The 22,744-nt window shown below is 39.0% G+C and overlaps 1 protein-coding gene, 1 non-coding gene and 1 pseudogene across 3 annotated transcripts; 1 reads left to right on the forward strand and 2 right to left on the reverse strand.

The window, feature by feature from the left end:
• LOC125935736 (40S ribosomal protein S27-like) overlaps positions 1–12,087 on the reverse strand; it is a 36,725-nt pseudogene extending 24,638 nt beyond the window's left edge.
• On the reverse strand, positions 2,221–2,325 carry LOC125935845 (U6 spliceosomal RNA). Its single transcript, XR_007461829.1, has one exon. It is a non-coding gene; the product is annotated as a U6 spliceosomal RNA (small nuclear RNA).
• An 87-nt stretch (positions 12,088–12,174) lies between the features above and the next one.
• BTF3 (basic transcription factor 3) lies at positions 12,175–18,856 on the forward strand. 2 transcript variants are annotated; one of them, XM_049649628.1, is made up of 6 exons: positions 12,175–12,283; positions 12,866–12,934; positions 15,910–16,023; positions 16,509–16,710; positions 17,978–18,034; positions 18,553–18,856. In XM_049649628.1, the coding sequence occupies exons 2-6, from the start codon at positions 12,866–12,868 to the stop codon at positions 18,597–18,599; spliced, it is 489 nt and encodes a 162-aa protein (XP_049505585.1). In that variant the 5' UTR covers positions 12,175–12,283; the 3' UTR covers positions 18,600–18,856. The 2 variants fall into 2 exon arrangements, with proteins under 2 accessions (XP_049505585.1, XP_049505584.1); XM_049649627.1 differs by lacking the exon at positions 12,175–12,283 and adding an exon at positions 12,316–12,521.
• Positions 18,857–22,744: the final 3,888 nt, after the last annotated feature.

The following is a 22,744-nucleotide window of genomic DNA, read 5'->3' on the forward strand; positions in this document are numbered from 1 at the left end:
CACTCAAATTACATGGAAGAAGATTTTTTTTTAATTTTTTTGAAGATTTTATTTTTAAGTAATCTCTATATTCAACATGGGACTCAAACAACCCCAAGATCAAAAGTCACACGCTCTACTGGTCGACTGAGCCAGCAAAGCACCCCCCCTTTCGTTTTGATTTTTAATGGTACATATTTTTGGTACCTATTATCAGAGAGCAGTAATTTTGCTATACTCCAAATTTCTTATAAAAATTTTAGCGTGGAATATTACCTCTGTAACTAATAGTCTGTGGAAGTGTCATGCTTTATATTCTTAAACTAGCCATTTCGTTCATACCCAAGCTGCAGCTATCAGCTAAATGGGGCCGAAAGCTCCTAAAGTGATCAACCTCACCCTCTTCAAAGTCTCCACTGATTTAATGAATAGACAAGTCCATCAAGAACAGCTCTGGATTATTTTTAGCCAAACCTATTTGTGAATTCCCTCTACCTCTCTCCCCCTTACCAGCCTCTTCACTTCACTCTGGCATTATCTTTTGTGGCTTTTTCCAAGTCTAACTTTCTCTTGTTTAACATCTTCATGACACCTCCACTCACTTTATAATAAAACTCAAGGTCCTTAGCATTGCCTCCAGGTTCCCTCATAATTGCTTTGTCTTTGTAGCCTTACCTCTTGCCACTGACCTCCATATTAAACTTCAAAAATTCATTCATATACTTTGCTCACAATTTTTGGCATACTCAAGTAACAAATGAACTAGCTATTTAATATTTTTATATAGATCAATTTTAATTATTCCAATAGATTATTTTAAAAAGGAAACTTTGTATTTCTACCAAAAAGTCAGTTAGCAAGTTACCTTCAACTGCCATATAGCGAAGATAAAAGTTTAATTCTACCTAGATAATGCTGCCAGCTGAAGCTCTGAGATTAAGACAACTTTCCTCTTTTTTTTTTTTTTAATGTATGTTTATTTTTGAGACAGAGAGAGATGGTGCAAACAGGGGAGGGGCAGAAAGACAGGGACAGAGGATCTGAAGCAAGCTCTGTGCTAACAGCAGAAAGCCTGACATGGGGCTTGAACTCACGAACTGCGAGATCATGACATGAGCAGAAATCGAGGTGGCCCCTTAATTGACTAAGCCATCTAGGTGCCCCCAAGGCTACTTTCTTTAAAAGGAAATTAGCAAATGTTACAAAGCTGTTACTTACTAGAGCCAGCCAAAAAAGATGTTCTTCTTACAAAAGATGCAGAAAAGAATTGGGAGGAGATTTCTATCACTATGTAATGACTTATCCACCATGAACCACCTAAATCACTAAAATCTGCTTAGTGAGGGAAGTGTCCCATGGTTTGGGAAATAATACTCTAGCTTGTCAAATTCCTTGTGGTTTGTGCCTCCTTATTCTTCTGTGCCTAAAATGCTCTCCTCTCACTCTTACTCAGTTGATTCCTCTAACCCTTCAGACCAACGAAATACTCCCTGATGTGCAATTCCAGGAGAAGTGTGATGCCCTTCCTTCCTGCTGCCTCAGCATCCCATCTGTTTCAGAGCACAGAACACCACACTGCAATTAACAGTTTGTCTCTTCCACTAAACTGAGAACTTTTTAGGGCAGGGCTGCTTCTGTCATCTCTGAGGTCTCAGCACTACATGACCATTCCTAGCTAGTTCATGTTTCTTTATATATATATGCACATAAATGAATAAATAAAATGTATGAAGATCAATCAATCCATAGAAGCATACTAAGACAATAGTTCTCAAATTTCTGGGGAAACTTGATAAAAACACAGAAGCCTAAGCCCTGGCCCCAGCCTCCTTCAGTGAGCGTGGTCCTCTAGCTACATTTGTTTCTTTGAGCTCTCCCAGAAATTGTGACTCACAGTCAAGTTTGAGGACCTTTACAGGTAAGCAAACAGGTTCAAATCTATTTGTCCAAGGACTGCAGTCAAAATGAAACTGGGATAACTGACCATAGTTTGTGAAGATTTCCTATTCAGTCTTTTAAAAAAATTGGGGGTCGGGGAGGCACCTGGTGGCTCAGTCAGTTAAGCGTCTAACTCTTGATTTCAGCTAGCTCATGATCCCATGGTTGGGAGATCAAGCCCCACATTGGAGTCTGCACTCAGGATGCAGCCTGCTTAAGATTCTCTCTCTTCCTCTCCCTCTGCCCCTCCCCCACTCACACTTTATCTCTCAAAAATAATAAAAAAAAATTTTTAAATTTAAAGAAAATATGGAGCCCTTCACAAATTCGCATGTTATCCTTGCAGAGGGGCCATGCTACTCTTGTCTGTATTGTTCTAATTTTAGTGTAAGTACTGACGAAGTGAACGCTCAATTCAGTCTTGATAATGTATGTGAAAAGGCTATTTATAATGGAAATATGAAGCCATGATTCTGTTTTAGTGAGTACAATCAGTTTTATATACTGATTTGTACTCCTCCTCATTTGTTTGAATCAACAGCGAAGAACAATATCTAAAAATTAGCCACAGGGGGAACCTGGCTAGCTCAGTCAGTTAAGCGTCTGACTTTGGTTCAGGTCATGATTTCGTGGTTCATGGGTTCAAGCCCCACGTGGGGCTCTGTGCTGACAGGCCCAGAGCCTGGAGCCTGCTTCAGATTCTATGACTCCCTCTCTCTCTGCCCCTACCCTGTTCACACTCTGTCTCTCTCTCTCTCTCTCAAAAATAAGTATTAAAATTTTTTTTAATAATAAAAAAAATAAAAATTAACCATGATACTCAAATTATAACCATGATTTGTGCTTTCGACACAGATTTAATGCCAATGTCATTCTCTTCATGTATTCAGCAGATCTGAGCTCAAAACAGACTGTATGCTCAGAGGAAATAAGGGAGGATAACATTGAAATTTTCAGTTCTGTAAAACTCAGGAGGGTGAAAAATATTACTACCACCTGATTAATATTTTATAGCAAAAAATATTTATTATTAGAACAGAGACCCCAGAAATAAATCTACAATTATATGGTCAATTAATCTATGACAAAGGAGGTAAGAATATACAATGGGGAAATGACAGTCTTTTCAATAAATGGTGCTGGAAATACTGGACAGCTATAGTAAAAGAATTAAACCGGCCTACTTTCTAATAACATACCCAAAATCAAGCTCAAAATGGATTAAAGACCTCATCATGGGACTTAAAACCATAAAAATCCTCGAAGAAAACACAGGCAATAATTTCTCTGACATCAGACATATCAACATTTTCCTAGATATGTCTCTTGAAGCAAGAGCAACAAAAGCAAAAATAAACTATTGGGACTACACACACACACACACAAAACTTCTGCACTGCAAGGAAAGCCACCAATAAAACAAAAAGACACCCTATATCAAATGAGAGAAGGTAATAGCAAATGACACATAAGAAGTTACTATCCAAACTTACATAAGTGAATATCAAAAAAACCCAAACTGCGGCGCCTGGGTGGCGCAGTCGGTTAAGCGTCCGACTTCAGCCAGGTCACGATCTCGCGGTCCGTGAGTTCGAGCCCCGCGTCGGGCTCTGGGCTGATGGCTCGGAGCCTGGAGCCTGTTTCAGATTCTGTGTCTCCCTCTCTCTCTGCCCCTCCCCCGTTCATGCTCTGTCTCTCTCTGTCGCAAAAATAAAAAAAATAAAAAATAATAAAACGTTGAAAAAAAAAAAAAAAAAACAAAACCAAACCAAACAATCCGATTAAAAAAATGGGCAGAGGACCTGAATAGACATTTTCCCAAAGAAGATATACAGATGGCCAACAGACACATGAAACGATGCTCAACATCACTCATCATTAGGGGAATGCAAATCAGAATCACAAAAAAAATATTACCGCATGCCTGTCTTGTCAAAAAGATGAAAAACAAGTGTTGGTGAGAACGAAGAGGAAATGGAAACCTTGTGCACTGTTGGTGAGAATACAAACTGGTGCAGGCAATGTGGAAAATAGTATGGAGGTTCCTCAGGAAATTAAAAATAGAAATACGATATGATCCAATAATCCCACTATTGGGTATTTACCCAGGGAAAACAAAAACACTAACTTGAAAAGATCTATGCACCCCTATGTTAACTGCAGCATAATTTACAATAGCCAAGACATGGATATAACCTAAGTGTCCATCAAAAGAAAAATGGGTAAGGAAAATGTGTGTACACACACACACACACACACACACACAGGAATATTACACAGCCATAAAAAGGATGAAATTATGACATGGAAGGACCTAGGGTATGATGCTAAGTAAGTCAGACTGAGGAAGACAAATACCGTATGATTTCCTTCATAAATGGAATCTTCAAAAAAATGAATAAACAAACAAAAAGCAGAATCAGAACTATAAATACAGAGAACAAAATGATGATTGCCAGAGGGGAGAGTGAGTGGAGGGAGGAGAGGTAGGCAGAATGGGTAGAGGGGAGAGGGAGATAGTTATAGAATGAACAAGTCACAGGATTAAAAGGCACACCATCATGAATACAGTCAATGATATTGTAATAGTGATGTAAAGGGACAGATGGTAGCTACACTTGTGGTGAACAGAGGGTAACATATAAACTTGTCAAATCACTAAGTTGTACACCTGAAACTAATGTAACATTGTGTGTCAACTCTACCTGAATAAAAAAAACAATAAGGGGTGCCTGGGTGGCTCAGTCCGTTGAGCATCTGACTTCGGCTCAGGTCATGATCTTGTGGTCCGTGGGTTCGAGCCCCACATTGGGCTCCCTGCTGTCAGCCTGTCAGTGAAAATCCCCCTTCCAATCCTCTGTCCCCCTCTCTCTGCCCCTCCCCCAAAGTAAATAAACATTTTTTTAAAATAACAATAAAATAACTGAAAAGGAAAACCTGAGATACAAAAATGTTGAGGAAGGGGCCCCTGGGTGGCTGGGTTAGTGAGCCTCCAACTTCAGCTCAGGTCATGATCTCGCAGTTCGTGAGTTCGAGCCCTGTGTCAGGCAATGTGCTGACAGTGCAGAGCCTGGAACCTGCTTTGGATTCTGTGTCTCCTTCTCTCTCTCTGCCCCTCCCACATTTGCCCTCTCTCTCTCTCTCTCCCTTTCTCTTTCTCAAAAATAAACAGTTTTAAAAATCTTTTAAAAATTATGTAAGTAAAATAAATACGTAAAATATTTGAAATAATAGTGGTGCTATATTCACGGTATAAGGTAGCCTGGCACTCAGCACTTATTCAAATTTCTTTTAAGCTTACTTTCTGTACTATAAATGTTGAAAAGTTAAGAACTACATTTCCCAGATATCCTTGCAGTTAAGTGTTCTAGAAGTAAATGATTTCTGCCAATTAGGTACATGTAAGTAAGATCTGGAGTGTGGAAAACCAAAGCCTTCTTCCTGCTGCTTTGTTTTTTGGATGGCAAGCATGGTGGTGAATATAGGAGTTATTTTCTGCAGCAGCTTTCTAGAGCACAGTCATTGGCTTTGTGGGCGTTGAGTATTACAGTATCTTCTTGATTCTTACATTGTAGCTATGGTAGTCCATCCTTAACACTGATAATTCTAGTCCTGGGGTCTTGATTCTCCATCCACCTGACTGGTAGGGGCAATAGCAACAGCTCCCTTAACAGTCTAGCTCTGATATACTATCCTAGGACTCATTTCTGATGGTCTAGGCTAAAGTCCACTCTTCCAGCCTTTTAAATAATATTCTAAGCCCCAATTCCCTATACTAAATCCCTATATACTTAAAATAGCCAGATCTATTTATTGCAACTGAGTGCAGACTCATGCAATTAGCAAAGATATAAAAGCATCCCAATTAATCTATAGAATCTCAATAAAATTTTAAAATAATTTAACAAAACCTAACATGTATATGGAATAGAAGCCTGCAAATAGGTCAACTTCAAGAATGAAAAAAAGACAGTCATCCTACCATATATTAAAAATATTGAATCTATCACCCAAATGCAAACAACGAAATAATTATTTCTGATTTTTTTCATTCTTTTACATCACTGATAAATGATACAGGAATATACAAAATGAAACGTCCTCTAGGTTGAAAATATGGATAGTTTTATTAACCAAATGAAGTTACTAATTATATGTTCGTCTTTTAAGTTATTTTCTACCCTGACCACTTCTGTTTTGTCTATAAATAAATAAATAGTAATATATAAGCAGTATGACATATCTGACAAACGAATAGTGGGTGTCCTGACAGTTAATGTGAAGGGTGTAGACTTCAGGACAGCCCTTCAGCCAAAAGAATGAAATACCCCTGGGGGTGTGTAATGATCCTGGTTGGCACTAGACTGGAGCTTGGGAAAAGATCAAGTACTGAAACAAGAAGCTGAATCAGTTACAATTTGGTAGTCATGAAGTTATCCCAGAGTTTACATTTTAAAGTGTTTACAGATTTGGCTTCTGCAGTCAGATTGCTTTCTTTGAGCAAATAAAATCTTTTAAAAATTTTTCCCCAATAAATTGCAGAATATATCGTTAAAGGTGCTAAAACGTAACCTAAAATAGAAAAGGCAAAACCACTTTTTCTATTAAAAAGTTAAGCTCTGCTGGCATTCTCTACCAGAAACACTGCTTCAAACTGTTGAATGATTTATTTACTTTTACTTCCTAAATATGTGTTAACTCCACCCACTTCCCAGATATACCTTTAGAGTTTAATTATCCTCTGGCTCTCTGTGTCCTCTTCTCAAACCAAAGTTTAAACCACTTTAACCTGTAATACCTCTGCAGCTCCAAAATGATATAAAATGCACACAGTGTCAATCTCCTACATCGCCTTCCTTCTTCCTACCACTCCTTATTCTCTAAACCAAGAATACAAGTTCAGGGGCACCTGGATGGCTCAGTCGGTTAAGAGTCTAACTTCAGGTCATGATCTTGAGGGTTCCTGAGTTTCCTTGCTCTCAAAATTAAACATTAAAAAAAAAAAAATACAAAAAACAAGTTCAGACTCCCAAGAAGAGCAAACAAGGATGTTGGATGTTGGCAAAGTTAATAAGTATTAAATTACAATATTTCTTTAAAAAGGGTATCAAGGGGCACCTGGGTGGCTCAGTCGGTTGAGCGTCCGACTTTGGCTCAGGTCATGATCTTGCGGTGTGTGAGTTCAAGCCCCGCGTCGGGCTCTGTGCTGACAGCTCAGAACCTGGAGCCTGCTTCAGATTCTTTGTCTCCCTCTCTCTCTGCCCCTCCCTGCTCATGCTCTGTCTCTCTCTGTCTCAAAAATAAATAAAAACATTAGAAAAAAATTTTTTAAATAAAAAATAAAAAGGGTATCAAGTTTCCATTACTTTCTTGTTGGCAGTATTTTCCAGCCACTTAAAAGATACACAAATAAACAGTATATATATTTTTTCTGCAGGATTTTAGTTTCCTTGAAGTTCTCTATACTCCTGTTCTTTATATGCCAAGTCCTCTCCTGTCTTTATAAATTACAATTCCACAAACTCACTAAAGCAACTAAAGTTTACCAGTTTGTCGCTCCTCCTCCTCTTGTTGCCACATCAGTTTTAATACCAAAATGCTGAAAATAGCAACAAACTCCATCAGCCATACTGATGCACTGTTACTGTAGCACTTGCTTCTACTCTAGTAGAAGATACAATTCTCACTTTGATTTATCCTATTCACAAGAAGGCCCCTACTGAATCATCAGCATATAAGCATAGAGAAATTGAAGTACAACTAATAAATACTAGCAAATGTTGCAAGATAAAATGAAAGAAAACTGGCCTCTATAAAGCATTATTATCTTGAGGAATTTGAAAGACTTCATGAAGATAATAGAATTGGGGAGATTTACATAGCTGTGAAAGCCCTTTAAATATTTTAGTGTGTTTAATAAACAGTATGCTAAATAGATAATCAGCAAAATTTGGATAACGTAGACTTCCATGCTTTGCTTTCATGACTCTCCAGGAGCTTCCTACCATTTATCATCCTTGTTTGACTGCAGACAAGACATATTCTGAGAGCAACTTATTTTCAGTGGGCTTTTTTTTCCCCCAGCAATTAAACATTTAAAGTATTTTTTTTTCTTATAAAAAAGCAATTGACCTCCTTGGTTCCACTCTGGTCTCAGAAATACAGACTATATTAGGTGACTGAGATTTTTTAAAAGATGCTTTGGTGGCGCCTGGCTGGCTCAGATGCAGGAACATGGACTTTTGATCTTGGGGTTATGAGTTCCAGCTTCACGTTGGGTGTAGACATCACCAAGAAAAAAAAAAACACAGAAAGATGCTTTGGACATCCCTACGACTTCAGTAAATCTTTCCTTTTGAAGCACACTTTCCTCTCCCCATGTTCACTCAACTGCTTCTGTACCAGGGTTCTCTGCGAAACAAAAAAGCCCTCTGCTCCTCCTCCTTTTCCCAGCACTCAACTTTCTGTATCTTTCTCCCAGAGAGACCTTATATATATAGAAGTTTTCTGAAACAAAATTCAGAATAAAATCAAAGTATGTATGTATTAATTTAATAACTGTTGATACTGTGCAATGGTTTGATAGAAGTTCACTTTATTATTTGTACTCTTATGTACTTGAAGTTTTCCACAATAATGTAAAAGGAATATTCAGTCTGGTATTCAAAAAGTTAGGGCTGGAATTATAAATTTGGGACTCATCAAACTAAAGATGACATTTAAAGCGATGGGAATGGATGAAAATGTTTAGGGAGAGTACAGGCAGAAAAGAACATAGGACCAAACTGTAGGCAACTCTAATATTTAAAAGTCAGAGAGGGGCGCCTGGGTGGCGCAGTCGGTTAAGCGTCCGACTTCAGCCAGGTCACGATCTTGCGGTCCGTGAGTTCGAGCCCCGCGTCAGGCTCTGGGCTGATGGCTCGGAGCCTGGAGCCTGTTTCCGATTCTGTGTCTCCCTCTCTCTCTGCCCCTCCCCCATTCATGCTCTGTCTCTCTCTGTCCCAAAAATAAAAAAAATAAAAAACGTTGAAAAAAATAAAATAAAATAAAAGTCAGAGAAATAAGATAAAGCAAAGCAGACTGAGATGCCAGTGAGAGGAAATCAGCAAGTGAGAGGTTCTGGGAGCCTAGAGGAAAAAAACAAGTTTCAAAAATGTGGAAGCAGCCAAGTAATTCAAATGCTACCTAAAGAGTAAAGTAAGAACTAGGAATCTACCTTTTGGAATTGTCAAGATGGAGGGTTAGACAATTCTTTGGAAAGATTTTGCTATAAAAGGGAACACAAAAAGTAAGTAGTGGCTGGAGGGGAAGAGAGGTCAAAAAGAGTCTTTCATTTTCTTTTCTCTTGAGATACATGATAACGAGGCATTTTAGTGTGCAGGGAGGATGATCCAGTTCAAAGGGGGGGGGGGGAAGAGATATAGGAGGGGATGCAACAGAAGAATCAAGGTCCTGAATGAAATACACAAAAGTACAAGTAGAGGGAATATTCTGTGTGTAATAAGAAGGCAGGCAATATTTATAGGTTCAGATATACAGAGATGGTAGAACTGATGGAGGGAAGATGAGGTCATGTCAATCTTCACATCTTGATTCTCTACACTTTAGTTAGATGGCCAAAAATAAGTAAAGTAATATGGGAACAACCTACCTCATAAGAGCACTCCTAAGAGTTCTTTGAGGATCCAGCTGTTAAAGAGCCAACACTCGACATTAACCTAGTAGAAAGTGTTATTAAGATTCCTAGTTGAATTATCCATTAACTCAACAAAATTATCAAACCACCATTTGCATTTAATAAAGTACCACAACTAAAAATAACGATGGAGGTAACTTAATGGGGCTGAGGGTGTCAGAGAAGGCTTTCCTGAGACATTTAAACCAAAAGCTACATGAGGTGCAGCCATTAACTTGACAAAGGTGAGTTATATTAGAAGTTCAAGCAGGTTTAGAAACAAACGAAAAAAAGGTCCATTGTGGCTATCAGTCAATGGCCAGATCACAAAGCAACTAGAAGCATGGGAATATTTATTCTCAGCGATTTCCAAGATCTCTTGTGGGTCAAAATGCGATCTTAATAAATATTAAACAAAGTAAATATTTACCTCTTGCTGAAGCTAACTTAAATCCAACAGAGAGGTGAAAACAATTCATGGACTTTGATTAGACCATAAACTATAAACCAAGGAGAGCAAACAGGTTTCCCCCTTCTTACCTGCTCTATTGACAGAGGACATGTTGAATGCTTCAGTAAATGAGTCTTAGGTTTGTTCAAGCTAAGCAGTTAAGTGTGGGAGCCAGTAATTTTTATTTGCCCTAGACATCATAAATTATTCCTTTGTCAGCACTGATTAAGATAGTAACTTAGTAACTTTTTTTTGGAGTTAAAAAAAAACCCTTTCAGTTACTTTTTTTAAAAGCCTTGTATATAAATATTAGCAGATTCTGAATTTCCTAACCATTCAAATAAGCAAAAGTAGCAGAAGTCAAAATTCAAAATGTTCTTTTCTTACTATGAGGGCATCTTTCATGTTTTTCAACACGATAAAAGTCTTAAAAATTAGAAAAGTACAAGACAGAAACATGGGAATCAAAGGAAAATAATAACCTGGGCTACTTCCAGAAAACAGGTGTCTAAAAGGTGAATCAGGTGACAGGCAGAAGAATCTTGGGTTTATGTAAATGCTCAGAAAACACTGACTTTGGCTCAGGTCATCATCTCATGGTTTGTGGGTTCGAGCCCTGCATCGGGCTCTGTGCTGACAGCTCAGAGCCTGGAGCCTGTTTTGGATTCTGTGTCTCCCTCTCTCTGTCCCTCCCCCATTCATGCTCTGTCTCTCTCTGTCTCAAAAATATATAAACGTTAAAAAAAAAAAAATTGAATAGGAAGTTTCAAATGTCCTCAATGTAACATGGAAGAAGGGGAAAAAATCTGTTCCTGAACAAAGACATACTTTCAAAAAGGGGACTATTTCTATATATTTTGTAATATTTCTGTAGCACTGACTGATGTTTGCACTGTCATCTTGACCTCTACAGTAACCCACATAGCCTAATAGTACATCTTTTTCTGTACTAAACTTGTCTTATATAGGAGCAACATTGTTTTCTAAGAAGATATCAACTGTTACAATTACCCTAACAAAGCAATACAGATGTCCTATTTTCTTAGAGACACCACATTTTAACAAATGTACAGGTGAGAAGTATACAAAAAGATTCATCTTAATTAGAAATCTGCACCTACACAAGTTTCCCTGCTGTATAAATTGTATTTTTCTTACAGATTTGGGACTCATTTTTGACCCTGCGAAGGCTTTTCATAGCTAAGACCACCAAAAGGCTGACCAGATAGCATTCTGACTTAAATCGCCATTTTAAAATATAAGTAGTTTGACGTTAACGTTGTCTTAAAGCTCGTCCTACCGTTCAGGAAATTTTAACTCACACCAGAAGTCTCTGTAAACACACCGGGCACAAATTCTCCCTTGATTGCACTACCTAGTTCAGAAACAAAGTTGGTTCAACTGTGAATCGCTAATTGTAAAATCCGTGCCAAATAAGGATCAAGGAGTCAACTTTTTGTTAAAGAAACAAGTAATGTAATCAAGTACAGGGGTCTCAGGTGAGACCTGCTACGCTTGCTGAAATGCAGATTACCCGGTTCCATCCCCAGTCCGAATGAACCGCTTTTGAGGAGTGGGACTCGGGGATGCATTCTGAACACTCAAGCCAGAAAACCTGTGAACCACGGTCCTGCAACCTACCCAAACCTCCTCTTAGCTTATTTTGACAACGTTTGGCCAAAATGTCTTGTCAAAGGCTTATTTCTACCGGAGGGTAAATTCTAAAACATTCAGACGACTGCTCCAATCTACACCATCCAGCGAGCGAGAGCGACCAAAGAGGTTAGCACACTCTGGGCGCCCCAAGCGTTTCCGCAGATGGGAAATGCCCTTTCTTCTGAAGGTAAAGAATTTGGGGATCGGGGCCGACTTACTCAACCCTAACTGTGCAAAGAACCGTTCTTTCTGACTCCCTTATGGCCTTTCCCAGGACCACTCGCGGTGCCTCCAGCACAGAGTCCCTCGGGAGGTCTCAACCTGGCCCGCGCTGACGAGAAATGTGACCCACGCGACCGTCACAAACGCCTCGGCCTGCAGCCGCGCGTGCGCAGCGAGCAGCTGAGCTCGCAGCGAAGTCCGTTTCCTGACTCTAGGAGGAAGCAGTGTTGCATCACTTCCGGCCTCCCTCTAGCTGCCATCTTGCGTCCCCGCGTGTGTGCGCCTAATCTCAGCTGGTCCACCCGAGACCCCCTGAGCGCCTACCCTAGTCCCCCGCGCGGTCCCATTTCCGCTCCAACAAGGTACAAAAAGGCTCTGGACGCCGGCGTGGGAGGAGGACGGGAACGGGGGCGGGAAGTGCCCGGAAGGAGCGAGACAGGGAGGGACAGGGCTGAGGAGAGGAAGGCGATGCGACGGACAGGCGCACCCACTCAGGCTGACTCTCGGGGGCGAGGTCGAGCCAGGGGCGGCTGCCCTGGGGGCGAGGCGACGCCGTCTCTTCCTCCACCTCGCGGCGGAACCCGAGGACAGGAGCCTCAGGTACCGCGAGGCTTGCGGAGAGTGGCCGGGCCGGGCCGGGCCGGCCCTGGCTAGGCCGAGGCCGGGCCAGGGCCGGGGGTGGGGGGCCGGGGGTGATCAGGCATGGGTTAGCGCCCGTTTTTCGGGCCTGCAGGGAGGGGGGGAGTTGTGGAGGAGGGGTAGGAAGGTGGGTGCCCTTTGCGCTCCCCCAAAACTGAAATTGGGAGCTTTGCGGGGTGGATTGGGGATTCAGGCCTCGGCCTGTTAAGGACGTTTTTTCTTCTGCTCGTGTCTTGGGAAATAACGAGCGTAGAATGCTGGAGATAACGAGACCTTTCCTCGCTGAGGGTTTCCTGTTTTTCTAGATGAAAGAAACTATCATGAACCAGGAGAAACTCGCCAAACTGCAAGCACAAGTGCGCATTGGTGGGAAAGTAAGTTTTAATAAGTTTTTTGGGGGTTTTTTTGTTGTTGAAGTTTCCAGGTTTGGGGTTTTTTGGGGTTTGTTTTTTGGTATTGTTGGCTTGTCACTGTCTCTAGAGGGCATTTCATCGAGCTCGCAAAGTGGGGTGGGAAGGAGGAGGCGGGGTTAAATGATACACAGTAGAGTGTATCAGTGGGACACGCATGTTGTATAGTAAAAAAAAAAAAAAAGAGTGAATCTAGGTGAAGAGACCACTTATAAACATTTCTGTGAAAATGTTTTCATTGTTACAGTGTTTTAGTACAACAAAATGTTTTCTAAGTTGATTAGTAAGAAAATGTGTCATTTCAGTTAGATAATCCTTGTGGCCCTCCTACTTCTAACTTGTTTTGGCCTAAGTTGTATACCTTCAGTGCTGTGCTGATGCCTTTTTTTTTCTTTTTTCTTTCTCTCTCTCTCTCTGTTTTTGTTTTTGTTTTTTTTGTTGTTGTTGTTGTTGTTTTGTTTTTTTTTTTGTAAATAAGGTAACTCTGAATTTAAGTTCCACCTGTCTTTTGAACTACAGTTTACAATGTCAGGTTCTGGATAATTGTACTTGACAGGTAGAAGTTTGTGTTCCCTGCACATTAAGACCTTTCTGTAATGCTTTCTTAGCTAAATGCATTCCAGAGTAGTTGTGTATTTTCTAGCTTATTTGCAAGATACCTTTGTTAGAGGTACATCACAAAATTTAAGAGCAGTGACTATGGATTTGAAAATACTACCTAAGCAGATAAGCTCTCAATTTTGACTTTGTAAATATGCTAAAACTGAGAGAATGAGAATGATTGCTAGGTTTTTAGATAAGTTTTGGTTAATTGGGTTTTTTTCTGCTTGATACTGATTTTCAAGAGTATTCTTTTTTGAACTTGGAAATTTTTAGATTGTTTTCTGAGTAATTTACTTAAATCAGTAATTTACTTAAATCTGTCTCTAGACAGAGATCTACTTAGTTGTATTTTGCATTGTGTTAGCACATTCCTAGTATTTAACAAGGTGTGGTAGCTTGTCCCAACAGAGCGTGTCTTTACTTGGTAAAACTTGTAAAGCTTCCCTGCTACCAAGCTTGTTATCTATTAGTTTTTCCCAACTTTAAACATTGGCTTTCAAATAGAGTATTCTGTGAAATAGCCAAAAGTTTCACTTAGACTTAAATAAGGAGATGTGTATCTGTTAAATTCCTGGACTTTGCCAGCAACGAATGTGTCCTGATTTTTTTTTTTTCCTGAAGCGGGTAGTCTTCAGGATCTGCACCTGCCAATTAACAAATAGTAGGTGTTTCTTGGCCGCCTTAGCAATTGTTAAAAGCTAGGTGTGGCCTTCAGGTCCCAGAGAAACTCATTATAGCCTTTGTGGGTCAGTGTTTGGATATTCTTATATTGGTGTTTTTAACTATCATTTCTTTTAGTACGAGTTTCACAAGAAATAACTTGAATAATGGGCTTGCGTGCTATCTTTCTGTGGTTACTCTGATCCTGTAAAAATGCTGTATTCAGTATCTGATCAGAACATTGATAATGACTTAATTATATCAGTAAAAATGGAACTCTACACATGTGAAGTGTGTGGAATGTATAGAAGGTGTGTCCATTTTGTTTTTATAATCTTACAGTAGCGGTTAGAGTGTCTTTTAGAGAGATTTAGAGACAATTATATGGAAACCAGATAGCTACATGACTACATCAAGGTGATGTCTACTCTTAAAGGCTTTTTTTGGGTCTGGTAACCAGTATTTTTTGTAGCTGTTGGTATTTTATTTGGTTTAACTATCATTATTTAAGCCTTTATTGTGCTCAGTCCTGAGAATATGAAATTTAAGAAGTTCATGGTCCCTGAGGGAGCTTTAATGGTAGTAGGGGAGATAGGCATCTTTTCTAAAAGAAAGATCTGTTTCATAGTGTAATGTACATAGTTTAGTAGAAGTGTTTCCGAAGTACAAGGGTGGGAATGATTTTGCTTGGGGACAGTTAATTACAGAGGTTTGGGAAGGCCTGAAAGAGGTTGGAACAGGGTTTTAAAGGACAAATAGGAACTGGTATGGAGGTTGGGGTATATTGAGGTAGGTGGGTGGTAGCCTTTCCCTAAAGAGCCTTATATACCATGTAAAGGGTTTAAACTTTTTATAGCAGTAAACAGAATGGAAGCTTACATTCTAGTGAGGGGAGGCAGACAATAAAATGCATTTCTCTCTTACAGTAATATTTGTTATGAAGAAAAATAAACCTGGATAGATAGAAGACGATGGCTGCTGGAGTTGCTTTTTTACATGGGGTGGTTGGGAAAGGTCACTGATAACGGTGCCAAAAGAACAGAGATCTGTAGTAAGGGAGGAAGCCAGTGCAGATGCTAGGGGAAGAAGGGAACAGTATGTGCACAGGCTCTTTTCGGTCTGTTTAAGGAACTCAGACGAGGTTTCTGTGGCTGAAGATGAGAATACGTATGTGATAGAGATGTTGTCAAGAACAGCATAATAGGGGCAGAGCAGATCATGTAGGGGCCTTGTAGATTAAGATAAGAATTTCAGATTTTACTATTAGGTGTTACAGAAGTCTATATACAGACTCATTTGAATGTGTCATACATTGTCTTGCCTGTGACTATTAATGGATGTTGATTTTTCATCGGTTAATGTAAAAAAACCGAAAGGTTAATAGTTCTGAATATGGAGCTTTTAATGAGGCCTAATTTAGGTTCATAATGCCACCTCTTTATCTGCTCTTCTGGAGCACATAATCTAAATAATAGGATTTTGAAAAGATAATTTGTTTATATCTGACAAAACGAGAAGTTATTAAGGATTTGTTACCCTCTTTTGGCTTCTGTCATTGCCTACTTGCTGCCTAAAACTTTATACTTAGAGTAATTTTCTTAAACAGACCAAAGGTCAGAAAGGAATTAGAAACTGTTTGTTATGATGTTTATGTGTGTTATCTTCTCCTCATTCAGGGAACTGCTCGCCGAAAGAAGAAGGTGGTTCATAGAACAGCTACAGCAGATGATAAAAAACTTCAGTTCTCCTTAAAGAAGTTAGGAGTAAACAATATCTCTGGTATTGAAGAAGTAAGTGTCGAATTTTATTTTTATTTTTTTAAGTGTATTTATTTTTTGAGAGAGCATGAGCGGGGCAGAGAATGAGAGAGAGAATCCCAAGCAGGCTCCTTGCTGTCCACCCTGAGCCCCATGCAGGGCTCAGTCTCATGAGCGTGAGAACCTGAGCCACAATCAAGAATTGGATGCTCAACCTAATGAGCCACCCAGGTTCCCCAAATTTTATTTCTTTATAGAACAAGATGTGGGTAGAAAAAAATTTTAATGCTCCTGAATTAAATGATTTTTTAAAATCTTTCACTCCATTAATAAATAGGAGGGAGATTGCTGAGTCTGAAAGTGATTAGATTGCACTTTCCATTTCAGGCAAAATAGCACCTGTGCTTCACAGTGGAATAGTGGATTACTTAGCCAGACTTCAGCTTTTGCTTAATAGAATGTTTGGCTTTAAAGGAATGTTGGTGGGTGTTGCTAATTAAAACTTTTTTTCTTTATAGGTGAATATGTTCACAAACCAAGGAACAGTGATCCACTTTAACAACCCTAAAGTTCAGGCATCCCTGGCTGCGAACACTTTCACCATTACAGGCCATGCTGAGACAAAGCAGCTGACAGAAATGTTACCCAGTATCTTAAACCAACTTGGTGCAGACAGTCTGACTAGTTTAAGAAGGCTGGCTGAAGCTCTGCCCAAACAATGTAAGTTTCCTAGTAGTGGTTTTGCCTAGCGTTACTGATTTGTCAGTAAATTTCTAAGATTTCAAGTAGATGTGAGTATCTTTACATTTGGACATGCCAGTTTTCCTCTAAAAAATAACGATTGTTACACTGCTTTTAAGTGTTCTTAGTGTGTTCAGTAAGTTAACTAGTATGCTATGATTGATCATTAATACTTGATTCAGTGGATTGTTTTCTAACTTTCTTGCTTTGGATCTTAGAGTTAAAATTTTTTACCTTCATTAGCTGGAAATGATGAAAATGTTAGTTTGGGGCATTTTTGATAACTGACAGTTTAGAATTGATTAAAATATATTATAAATTATCAAATTTTTTACAACTGGTATCACCAGTAGTTTTAATAACTGGCCTGGCACTATTTGGGTATTTTTAATTATAATATAGGGATTTTGTTCAGGACTGAAAATCCTGCAGTTAAATAAGTGCATTAAGAAATGTAGGTATTTTATGCTGTGGTCCTTTTATTAAAATTTTGAAGAAAGTGGAAGCAAGATAGGCTTATTAGTGGTCCATTATTTAGCCATCCATGTTTTTCTAGACATTTTGCTAGACCTTTTACATGTTTATCTGTGTGTGTGTGTGTGTGTGTGTGTGTGTGTGTGTGTATGTATATGTTGGGGGAGAGGGTATCACAGTGAGAGACTTAAGAAAGAGGTTCTAGAAAGGCTTTCAGAGCTGAAGTAGGTTTTGGAAGTATCCCACTGAAAATCTTACAGGGCTAGTACTGTGAGGTCTCAACTCCTAAGTGTAGTTTACTTTTTTGTGTTTTAAAAAGTGGATGCTTACCACTAATCAAAGGCATTTAATTTTTTGATCCTTTTATGTTCATTTCAGTAAAGGTTTGTTGAGCATCTCCCTTATGCCATTAACAAAACAGCATTTGAGAAACAGCTTCTTGATTTGTCTCCCATAAGAAATTTTACCATGATTTGGTATATGGGTTTACCTCTACCCTGGGGGCATTCTGTTGTTCTCATACTACCTCAGGGCTTGTGGTGGCCAGAGGGCTTGAAAGAAGGGTATGGAATTTGATTTGTTGGCTGTTAACAACATTCTCGTTCATTTGTAGACTGCCATGTTAATGCTTGTACTTAGGGATGAAATCCCAAATGTCACTGTTGTAATCGTGAATATAAACTGTAACAATGCTTGGCCTTTCATCTGTTTTTCTGGTTGATGTTTATTAAAAACTTAACAAGTGTGTAACATATATATTTCGCTTTCACAGCTGTGGATGGAAAGGCACCACTTGCTACCGGAGAGGATGATGATGATGAAGTTCCAGGTAGGAACCTTCACTTGTGGTTAAATTAGAGAATCTTAGCAAGGAAGAATGAAAAATCTTTATACTCTAGGAAAGTACCTTGTGGGGGGAGGTAATAAGGTAAAGAACAGAAAACGTAGACATGAACCTCACTTCTTCAGAATGGAGAAAATAATGCAGAGTTATTTAACTAGGAGTTAAATTTGTAGACTTGGTTTTTTCTGATTGGGATCCCAAGTAGGTATAGGTATCTAACTTTAAATATTGAATAAAAAATGTATGTTGTCACATGAATATAATAACTAATAGATCACAAAAGAGACCCCTGTTTCCTACTTCGAGATCAATAAATTTATGAGAAGGCATGGAGAAATCGTTCAAGAGTCTTGGGGGTATGGTGTAACTATTCTAAAATCAGAAAAACTCTTGGCAATTAGGAGGGGTTTTTCTGTCTTAGCTGTTACTTGGTAAATCTCTTTAAAATCCATTGATGTGTAGGTTTGGCTTTTTTCAGAGTTTCTACCTTTTTCTTTTTCTAGATCTTGTGGAGAATTTTGATGAAGCTTCCAAGAATGAAGCAAACTGAATTGAGTCAACTTCTGAAGAAGATAAAACTTGAAGAAGTTACTGGGAGCTGCTATTTTATATTATGACTGCTTTTTAAAAATTTTGTTCATGGATCTGATAAAATCTAGATCTCTAATATTTTTAAGCCCAAGCCCCTTGGACACTGCAGCTCTTTTCAGTTTTTGCTTATACACAATTCATTCTTTGCAGCTAATTAAGCTGAAGAAGCCTGGGAATAAAGTTTGAAACAAGATTAATAAAGTTCTTTGCCTAGTATATGGTTTCATTTTTTATTTCACGGACACTAATTTGTACACAGAAAGCAAAGTTATTCATAGCTAATCATGGCATGTAATATGACTGGTAATCTTTGATGAAATTTGATTAAAGATTTTAAATGGCCATATAATGTAACACAGGTGATATGAAGTTATGTTTTAAAACTTTTCTCCAATCCTCAGGGCTACAGTGGTTTATGTAATGGGTATAACTATAAAATGAGAATGAAATATTCCTTTGAGCATGAGTTTTTTCTCTTAATACGGTCTATCTCTTAAATGTATACTAAGTGCCTTTAATATATTATTGCACTTAATTTTCTCTCATTTAATCCTCAGTCTATGAAGTAGGGAGGAGTAGCTCCATTTTTTAGTTGTAACTCAAAGTTACCTAAAAAGGAAAGTAATCTCTTAATAACCCTTGTAGGATATTCTGTAAGACACGTGTAAAAAGTAGTGTTTGTATTAGGAATGCCACCTCATGTTAATTAAATTCAAGTGGTAACACTGTGGTAGGGCTACTTTTTTCTCTTTAAAAAAATTTACTGTATGTACTTATGTATTTTTTTATTTTAAGAAATCTAGGCACCCAACATGGGGCTCAGACTTACAACTCCCAAGATCAAGAGATGCATGCTGTACAAACTGAGGCAGCCAGGTGGCTCCTCCCATTTTCTTTTTAAAATAACACAGTAAAAATGATGCGTACAGTTGCAAGAGATTTAACAAACAATACTTGTCCCTGCACCCCAATCAGGACATCATCCCAAAAATCTGTCTCAATATAAGGCTACTTAAATTGTATTAGCAATCAATGTTGAAGTAACTTAAAATTTTACAAATGGCATTTAAAATAAATGTCATCTGCTTTAAGGCCAGATGAAAAAATAGTTTTAGCTTTTTCTTGCAACAATGAGAATGTTAAATTTCCATAATAATTTGCAAGTACCTTGTGAGGGTACTATGCAGCTATATCTAAAAGTCACTGTAAGTAAACTACAAAAATGAAATGCTTGTGTAGATAGTATTTGCATATTTAAACATTGTATTACTTTCCAAGGATGTGTCAGTCTTGTTAAAGTCCACTGCTACAGTAACGGACTCTGCAGTCTCCATGGTTTACAAAATTACAGAGAAGTGCATGTTTGCAGAGTATTGTGGGTCAGGTTAGGCTCTGCTACAAAGTTGCAGGTGCCAGACTCAGGGGTAGCCTCTATCTGGAGCATTCGGCTTCCCAGCAAATGAGAAAATGGGTCATTTGCTGGCTTTTAACACCTTTACTCAACAAATTTTGCTTGTATGTAACTGACCAAACAGAATGTCTAAAGGAGGACAGAAGATTGGGAAAGGCTAGAGGAGGCCTGAGGGTTTTCATTTCTGATCTACTCCCAGGTGAGTCTGATGCTGCAGGTGCATTGGCCATACTTGGAGTAGATGAGATTTTAAGTTAGTTTCCCAACTCATCTCAAGAAATGGAGTTGAAAGTGACAGGCTGACTTAGGCCTGTGAAGAATATGCTACTACCTGAATATCCTCCCAGGTGTTTGCCCAAGATCTGTACAGGAAAGGGGCTAAATGAGGAAATGCAATCGGTTTCCAGGCCAGGCCTACACAGGGCAACTTGCTTCTTTTAACAGATGCTGGGTAGGGTTAATTCTGTTGTGCCTGTAGTCAGAGACTCTCCGACAACCTCAAGAAAACTTCTTTGGTCCATTTTTTAAATGGTCTGGTGTGTGTTAGTGGCTATATATTAATAAGAAAAGTTCTTGTAACACCTTCACTATCAGGATTATGCTACAGTTACAAATGACTATTTTAGTTGCTACAAAGATTTCTCTGTCACTCTTGATACGTGTGCTTTGCCTGCGGCTGGGCAAGAACACTTTACTGCAAGAACAGCATCTGATCAGAACATTGCTAGTCTCAGGACAGGGAAAAGAGAGCAAACAACCATCTGGCTCTGAAAACTTAGGAAGCGACGCACGTCATGAATCAAATTTCATCAGCCGGAGCAAGTCATGTGCATAGTCCAATCTGAGGGTCACGAGGCCTGGAGAAATGTACTCCTTCAGAGCAGGACAGCCAATACTTTTGAACAATACTGCAATCTACCATATCCTTACAATTTTTCTTTAATTGCCCACAGTTCTGGCGGCTATTATGTGTTAGGCTCTGTACCACTTGTTTTATATAATCTCATTGGTTATCATAATAATCTCGGCCCCCCCCCCCCCAAAGAGCCATGTGGTACAGATAAGGAAGCCAACTTCAAGAGGTGAAAATAGTTTGTCAGATCAACACAGCCTGTTGTGTGGTAGCACGAGAGTCAAACCTAGGTCTGCTCTTTTGACCTCAGCAACTACTAGAAAGAATTTTAAGTCTTGGCCGGCTTAGAGGGGCAGATGATTCTCATCTGGTTGATCTTCTGGATGCTGTCACTACATGCTGGCAGGTGTCCACTACTTTTAAGACTAGTCCTGGGCCAAACTAGCTTTTAGCTGCATCAGAACCAAGGCTCGGCCAATGAAGAGATAGTGATCAAATTTTGATCTGAAAACTCTTGGGATTAATACCTTTTCTTTGTTGAAGTAGTTAAACTAGAGTACAGTTGTGTCGTCCTCCCAGTAACCCTGTGGTGCACAGGACAGAAAGCTACATTCTAAAATTTGGAAACAAGTTTAAAATGGGCTGAAGGTCACTAAAGGTTGGGTCTGATTTCTACTAATCATTTTTCTCCGTTACATAACACCGGATTCACGCTTTAGGAGGCCCCTCTGCCCAATAAGATACATATGTCAATTTTTTCTTTTCTTTTTTGGAGAGAAGTCTTAAGGTAACTAATAACAGGTTTTTAAGGCTTTTCCAAAACAATGATTAGAAAAGTCTTCTATTCACATAAATTTTCATCACTCCAATCAGCACGGTCTTGAATGCCATTTTTGCAGCATGTTTGGGGAATGCAGGCATAGTCAGCAAAGAAAACAGTATCACATCTCTAGGCTGAACACTTTGTGCACTGTAAAACTAGACAATTTTATTTATTTTTAAAATCATTACTGTTAAAATGTCAAGGCGGCCTGGAAAAGATGCTCTTGGAAAAGAAAAAGCCCTTTGGGTCCTAAAAATATGAGTGAAAACTATCCAAGGGGAAAATTGCAGATGTCTATTAAAGATTCTACATGTTTTGGTGAAAGAATTCGTACTTTGAAAAGCCAAGAAGAGTACTGCCTCCCTCCATCGGTCTGAAAATAAACATACTGACACACTCCATAAATAAGGAAGGGGCCATATGAGTTTATGTGCTCAGTAAGCAGGGAAGAGAATCAGTGTTCGCTAATTGGCAGTTAGCAAGAAGACAAGGATCTGTTTATACTCTTGCCTTTTATTGTCAGTGCGTTGTTAGATAACATGCAACTCCCAGGAAGCGTTTCTGTTTCTACCTTCCATAATGGCCAGACAAAAGGTAGGAACGGATCTATTTAGTGAACGATATTTCTGATAAGTCTTTTACCCAGTGACCGGGGCATGAGGTATTAGAATTGTATCTACCACCATGGTTTCTAGACAAAACAGCCTTGCCAGTTTGTAAAGTGATGGGGTGCTGCAGTGTTTAAACCACCACGGAGAGCACCGCGGGAGGTAGAGAGGAGAGTGGTAGAGGAGGAGGAGTGAGGAAACACCCAAGGTTAAACAAACAAACAAGAATCTTTGAGACCCAAAGTGTTCAACAGACTTGCCTTTGATCTTTACCAAAATTTCCAAAGAAATCCAAAAGGAATTTGGTAACGGACAAGAGTTGCCCATCAAGATTATTTCCTTTGTTGAACTTTGCAAATCTGACTGTATTTGCTTATTAGGTAGAGAACTAACCTGCTTTAAAAATGCA

Source organism: Panthera uncia, assembly GCF_023721935.1.
Source record: "Panthera uncia isolate 11264 chromosome A1 unlocalized genomic scaffold, Puncia_PCG_1.0 HiC_scaffold_17, whole genome shotgun sequence".
Classification (NCBI taxonomy): Eukaryota; Metazoa; Chordata; class Mammalia; order Carnivora; family Felidae; genus Panthera; species Panthera uncia.

What these genes read in the sequence shown, in the direction of transcription:
- BTF3 (XM_049649627.1), top strand. Translation starts at nt 12,390, where the DNA reads ATGCGACGGACAGGCGCACCCACTCAGGCTGACTCTCGGGGGCGAGGT. An exon ending in AAGTGCGCATTGGTGGGAAA is followed by an intron (nt 12,935 to 15,909) that starts GTAAGTTTTAAT and finishes CTCCTCATTCAG; the next exon opens with GGAACTGCTCGCCGAAAGAA. An exon ending in ATATCTCTGGTATTGAAGAA is followed by an intron (nt 16,024 to 16,508) that starts GTAAGTGTCGAA and finishes TTTTCTTTATAG; the next exon opens with GTGAATATGTTCACAAACCA.